The sequence below is a fragment of the Trichechus manatus genome, unplaced genomic scaffold (assembly GCF_000243295.1).
Source record: "Trichechus manatus latirostris isolate Lorelei unplaced genomic scaffold, TriManLat1.0 scaffold00058, whole genome shotgun sequence".
Classification (NCBI taxonomy): Eukaryota; Metazoa; Chordata; class Mammalia; order Sirenia; family Trichechidae; genus Trichechus; species Trichechus manatus.
Window position 1 is genome coordinate 9,659,160 of NW_004443994.1, and position 7,048 is coordinate 9,666,207.

At 41.0% G+C, this 7,048-nt stretch overlaps 1 protein-coding gene across 4 annotated transcripts in view; it reads left to right on the plus strand.

Annotated features, from left to right (window-relative positions):
* The first annotated feature begins 2,056 nt into the window (after positions 1-2,056).
* ABCD3 (ATP binding cassette subfamily D member 3) overlaps positions 2,057-7,048 on the plus strand; it is a 98,549-nt gene continuing 93,557 nt past the window's right edge. For 2 of the 4 annotated variants that reach the window (XR_002824482.1, XM_004378761.2), the window contains exon 1: positions 2,057-2,241. Coding sequence is in view for 1 of the 4 variants with exons in the window: in XM_004378761.2 (XP_004378818.1) it covers positions 2,132-2,241 (110 nt within the window). In the remaining 3 variants the exon portion in view is untranslated. The remainder of the gene's footprint in view (positions 2,242-7,048) is intronic. The other 2 variants (XM_004378762.2, XM_023733463.1) reach the window with 2 other exon arrangements.

The following is a 7,048-nucleotide window of genomic DNA, read 5'->3' on the forward strand; positions in this document are numbered from 1 at the left end:
CTGCTGTGTGGTGTCCATTGCTGCAGTAAGTTAGTAAACTTAACTTTGTAGAATTACAGGTTGGTCCCTGGTGGTGTTTATCAGATAGGCTTTAGCAATAGCTAAAATTACTTGAGCTCATATAACTGATTTCATTTTTTAGACTCTCCCATGCTTCTTGAGCAAGAGTACCTTTTAGAATATCTTTTCCAAGGGATCATACCTATCTTTCCTCTGAACATTCTGAAATCTATTTCCCAAATAGACTATGTTTTAGACTACTCTTGCATGCCCTTCCTTTATTGTTACAAACTCCAAGATGATACAGTTACTTTAACCTAAAGTTCCCAAACACTTTCATATCCCTATGCAGTTTACTAGTGAAGTAGTAATTTTCCTCCTTGTTCTCCTGAGACACATCTTCTCTAGTCCTTTATGATTCAGCTACAAAGTCATCTTCTCTGGCAAGCCTGAATTGAAAGCTCTAGACAAAACATTTTCTTTTCTAAGCTCTCATGGTGCCTTGTTCATACCTTTCAACACTTATCTATTTTTTTCATGTTTTCTTCTTTACCAGCCTCTGGAGAATAGGGATCACGATCTGTTCATCCTTGCATCCTCTGTGCCAGGCATACCTAATAATTATCTAATTGTTAAGGTAATGAAAATGAACGCTCTTCCCCACATCATTACTAAAATTTTGTCTTTGTGTTGTCCTGTATTAAGCAAACATCAATTTATACTGAGAAAACACCTAGGAAACCACAGTTTCATGGGCCCTGGTGGTGCAGTGGTTAAGGCGATCAACTGCTAACCAAAAAGTTGGCGGTTGAAAACCACCAGCAATGAGAAACTAATTTGCTCTGTGAACTGTCATCTAAAGTACAATGAAAAAAACAAAAACAAACAAAACAAAAAAATCAGCAGCTCAGGGAGGAAGATGTGGCACTCTGCTTCTGTAGAGATTTACAGCCTTGGAAACCGTATGGGGTTACTATGAATCTGAATCAACTAGACAGCAGGTTTGGTTTTAGTTTTAATACGTGTAAATATGTACGTGTGTATATTATGTAAGATTTCATGAACTCATTTTCTGAGTGACACATCTGCTTTTTTTCCTTTCCTCAACTGAAAACAGGGATTCACTAAGTTACTGTACATATGACAAGATAAATGCTAGGGATAACAATTTCTGCAGCACAGGGCCAGATAGGAGAAGAATGCTGTCATCTGTAATGCCTTTCGGATTCTGGGAGTAAGGCCAGAATAAATACAATGTACGATTGTTATTTCTGAATGTCACTTTGCAAAGAACAGTGCTTCTCAAACTTTTTGTTTGACCAGACCCACTTAAAGAAATACACTTTATATTGCCACTCTGGACACATACATATAAAAAACTGGAAGATACTTTCTATTGTGTTCTAATCTGTTCGGTTTCATTTAAAAAAAAAAAAACAACAGTGGTCCCCAACTACCACACTGATTTCACAATCCCCTAGATATTACAACCCATTGTTTGAAAACACTGGTTTGGAAAAAGATACTTGATTTGCAGTCATTCTTCCCATGTCTCCCTATGCCTTTTTGGAGTTCCCAACTGTTTTGTTTTCGTTGCAATAATTACTCAGTTTTGTCTAAATGCTTTGTGATGGCGACGCTCTGCTTCCTCCTGGGCTCCTTTAAGAGGGTGGTAACGGCCCATCACATGGGGGATGGAGTGGCTGGTCTCACTAAGCTCCTGGCACAGGCAAGGCCAGCTTTTCCTGTTCTTGTGAAAAGCTGGGAGTGTATGCGGGGGGTAGGAGGTAGGGGTCAGGCGGGGGCAGCAAGGAGGCCTCGGAGGAGAGGGGAGCACAACAGGGCGGGGATCGGAGACGTCCCGGCGACACTGCAGGGCACCCGCGCGTGCGCAAAACGCGTCCTGAGACTGTTCCGGCCTTCGTGGCGCCCGCGCGCGCTCCTGCCGAGCCAAGCTCCGCTGTGGGCTCCTGCCCGCGTGCGGCGCAGCGGCGCGCGCCTGGGGGCGGTCCTCCGCGGCCGGCACCGCCCTCCCTCCCCGCGCTCCTCTCGTCCCAGTCTCCTCCGCGCTTTCTTTAGTAAAATAGTGCCGCTGCGTCCCTTTGCTTGGCTGGCTCGTACTGGCGCTGCCATGGCGGCCTTCAGCAAGTACCTGACGGCGCGGAACTCCTCGCTGGCGGGGGCCGCGCTGCTGCTGCTATGCCTGCTCCATAAGCGTCGTCGCAACCTCGGCCTGCAAGGGTAAGAAGGCCTGCGGCCGTGCCACCTTCCCCGGCGGGATCAGGCGCTCCTCGCGCGCTCTCGCTCCCTGCCTGGCGCCCGGCCGGCTGGTCCCTTTGCCCGCGGGGTCAAGCGGAGAGAGGGCAGGCGCGGCTGCTGCCAAGCTCCAATGACAGGGTGTCCGGATCTTCCCGCTGAGCCGGCGCCCCATGCTCACCCCCGCACCGTCACTCTCCCCCCTCACTACCCCGGACCACAGGTCTTTCTTCTGCTCCTCTGCCCCGCATCTGTAGCCTCTTGTTGGGGGGCAGAAGGGGAGTGCGGTGTGTCTTCCCCCTTTTCCAACCCGCCTCCTTTCTGTATCAACTTTGTGGGTGTGTTTTAGTTTTGCCATGTCATCTCTTGACAGTGAAGGATTTGTGTTGTGGACGGGGATGTGTGATTTGACGATGGGGATAGGACTCGCCAGGCTGAACCCTGTTGTCTAAGTCACTTGGACGAGGTTTAGCTGGATTCCCTAATAATTGCTGTTGAAAGTCGTGAGGCAGGTTCATATGAACTATCCTGGATCCACTTGGCAAAATTGCCTTCTAAAGGGTTGCGGGTCAGGGACGGATTACCCAAAAAGCAAGGTACCCCTAGTTTTCTTGTGTTTACTTAAAATCTTTAGTGCACACTTTTACGTGGGTTTTACCACGTCTTGACTTGTTAATCCGCCCCTGTGCCCCTTTGGAGTTGGTCGGTTAACTCCCTGGCATTTCATCCGGAAGGGCTGAATCGGTTTTCTGGTATTTGGAGAACAAGGTTTATTCCCGTGGGGTGCGGGGCGGCTCACTCTTGCTCTGCAGGTGAAAGGTGAAAGTATATTTCATGTGAGGCTCAAGATGTGGTTTGTTAACATTCCACGCACGGCTTCCGCCGCGAGATAATTGTAATGTTTAGATTTAACAATGGAGGATTATAGGATTAGGGAAAGGAAGAGAGAGAATTGAATTAACTGTTGTAGAATTGCGAGCATTTATCTTTCCTATTACAATTTTTTTTTTTTTTAAATTTGCTGGGGGTCGACACGACTTCAGCAAGTGAATGAGAAAAGACTTCTTTCCAACCATTCTTGCCAGTGATTGGATAGTAACTCTTGGCTTACTGCTTTCATGCGTTTTATTTCACTGATCCCTATGGATAGGTATTTTTGCCTGCTATTTTTGATTTGTCTAAAATATCTAATTGGTAGTAGAATTTGGACTAAAACACAGGTTGCCTCCTGGGTCGTAGACCTCTTTCCTCTTACTAGCCTATCTTTTTCTACTGAAGTCTGAGCATGGTCTTTCTTTCCTTCTTAAATCCACTTAATAAAGTTGAAAATGATTTACATTTTAGTCGGGACAGTACAGTGCCTGTTCACTTTCTTTCTAGTCAATTTACTTAAAATGATTAATTCTGGAAAATATAAACATTTTTCTGTGCAATTGCATGCTTTCTGAGCTTCCTTCAGATAATTACAAATGGAAGATTCTGTTTTCTGGGAATATGCCAATGAAAAGAAAATGCTAAAAGCTACAAAATAACTTTGAATTACCTTTTTTTTTTTTTTTAAAACAGAGAAATGCTTCAGTACAAAGAACAGGTATTTTAATATGTGGGAGGGGACTCGAGGACAGCTCAGCCTTCAGTGAGGCATTTTTTTCTTGTTGTTATTTGGTTTGGTTTTTGTTTTATCCAAGAGAGCCCAAATAGCTTTGGAATTTTTTTTTTTAAATGACTTTAAAAAAACTATTTTTATTAGCATATAGCATACACATAGAAAAGTATGCATATCATAACTGTAGAGCTTGAATAATTTTTACAACTACAACAACCTGTGTAATCACTACCCAGGTTAAGAAAAAGAACAATCCATCACCCTAACTTCCAGCATTATAGATTAGTTTTGAGTAATGAAAACTTTAAGTATAATATAATGGGAAAAGTTTAGCAATAATAGTAAAACAGTGTAATAGAATTTATCTTATTAAGTAATAGTAGCTGTTCCTTGTACAATACTTAAAAAAAAATCTCTGTGAGAAATTGAACTTTATGGGAGATTAAATTGTACAACAGTTAATTTACTAAACAAAAGGTTGTTGTTAATCTTTTCCATTGGCATGAGTAGGGAAAATCTTTATATTGTATATTAAATATTTTGTGGAAGGAAAATACAGCAGGTAAGCATGAAGCTTGAATTACTGAAATAAAATTCAGGGAACATCTAGCTCAATTGGCATATCATAGTCTATAAAGAAAATGTTTTACACCTGACTGTGGTGAGTAGTGACTGGGGACTTAAAAGCCTGCGAGTGGCCATCTAAGATACATCTACTGGTCCCATCCCAGCTGGAGCAAAGGAGAATGAGGAAGACCAAAGACACAAGGGGAAGATTAGTTCAAAGGACTAATGGACCACAGTTACCACAACCCACACCAGACTGAGGCCAGAACAACTAGATGGTGCCCTGTTACCACCACTGACTGCTCTGGTAGCGATCACAATAGAGGATCCCGGACAGAGTGGGAGAAGAATGTGGAACAAAATTCAAATTCACAAAAAAAAAAAAAAAAGAAAAAGAAAACAACAAAACAAAAACCAGGCTTGCTGGTCCAGCAGAGACTGGAGAAACCCTAAGAGTATGGCCCCCAAACACCCTTTTAACTGAGTACTGAAGTCACTCCTGAGGTTCACCCTTCAGTCAAAGATTAGCTAGGTCTATAGGGCCAACAATACTACACCTGAGGGACGTGGTTTATAGTTCAACAATGTATGTGAGACTAATGGGCACCCAGCCCAAAAGCAAAGAGGAGAAGACAGGAAAACTGTACGAATCAAAATAGGGAACCTGGTGTGGTGAAGGGGAGTGTTGACACATCGCGAGGATGGCACCGAGTGTCACAAAACAATTTGTGTATTAACTGTTTAACGAGAACTTTCACCTAAATCACAATAAAAATACATAAATAAAGATGATCCCCAAGGTTTGAGCTTTAGAAACTGGGTAATCAGTGATGGAAGGTGTTCCCTGGTGCTATGTGGCATTCATCCCTCAGAGGTAGATAGCTGATGTGGTCAGGACATGAGCTACTAGAATGTTGGCTCCGGAGAGGGCTGGAAGGTTATCATCTTCGTTGTTCTCCTTATATACAGTAACTCACATATAGCAGAAGCTTAAATGGTATTTTTTGAATGACTGAATAAATGATTGACTGACCAAATGAATGATTGAATGGTGGGAACTCTGTGCACCTACAAGTAAGTTAACTCTGAACAATGATGTAAAATAGATGAAGTTTTTAAATTGTAAACAATAGAGCAGGCTTCAGTGGGTGGTTAGATAAAATGCACATTTAATCTATGAAGAAAAGTATCTGTTTCTCAAGAAAAAATAAGAGCTGTCCATCCAGTAGAAACTAGTCACTGTTGAAACTTGAACACTAATACCAAGGGAATATGGAATTCAGACAGCATAAAATAAACATTTTTAAAATAGAAAAAAAATTACTGAGATAAAATGATTGAATTATTTTGAAACATTAAGAATGATGTTGAGTCTTTTTATAGATATTATACTTATAGAATTTAATTAACATCTTTCAGTTACTGCCTTTGGTATCACAGTTTGAAGATTAAAAAATTCTAGCTTTATGTTTTATTGGCATTTTGGATATCTTTGGTGACAGGCCTAATTAATTTTAATATCTGATGTTTTGTTGGAAACCCTGGTGGCATAGTAGTTAAGAGCAACAGCTGCTAACCAGAAGGTTGGCAGTTTGAATCCACCAGACGCTCCTTGGAAACTGTATGGGGCAGTTCTGTTCTGTCCTATAGGGTCGCTATGAGTCGGAATCGACTCGACAGCAACAAGTTTGATGCTTAATTAAGGAACCTGTGGCTGCTCTGCCTTGTTTGGTCTAGGCTATTAAGTCGGTTTGTCTTAGAATACATATTCCCTTAGATTTGGATGTGTAATAGGGCTAGTAAAAACACTTCAAAAGTTACAATGTAACATTATTCCAGACGTTAGGAGAATGAGTAATTTATGGGTTATTTTTTACTCATTATAATGTGATTTTAATGATGAAGTAAAAGCTGAACAGAAGAGTTCAAAGGGTGGCTCAGAGAAGACAAAGAAAATACTATAATGAAATGTGCAAAGACCTGGAGTTAGAAAACAAAAAGGGAAGAACATGCTCGGCATTTCTCAAGCTAAAAGAACTGAAGAAAAAATTCAAGCCTTGAGTTGCAATACTGAAGGATTCTATAGGCAGAATATTGAACGATGCAGAAAGCTTCAAAAGACGATGGAAGGAATACGGATATATAACATAAATCTTTTATTATGGAAAATTTCATACATACGCAAAATAAACAATAATAAAATGTGCCCCTGTATGCATTACCTAACAAGTACCAGCAACACTGCCATTCTTGTATCATCTATATTTTGATCCCACCGGTTATTTTTATAGGTTTTTAGGTAAAATTATATACATTCAAATGTGAAAGTCTTAGTTATATGTTTTTTCTTTGTGATATGATGTTTTTCTTTTTTTTTTTTTTCTGATTGTACTTCAGGTGAAGGTTTACAGACAAATAGTTTCTTATGAAACAGTAGTACGCATATTGATTTATGACACTGGTTAACAACCCCACGACATGTCAGCCCTCTCCCTTCTCAACCTTTTTTTTTTTTTTTGGTGAGAATATACATAGCCAAAGATACACCATTTCAAAAATTTCTACATGCACAGTTCAGTGACATCAACTACACTCTTCCAGTTGTGCTGCTATTCTCAC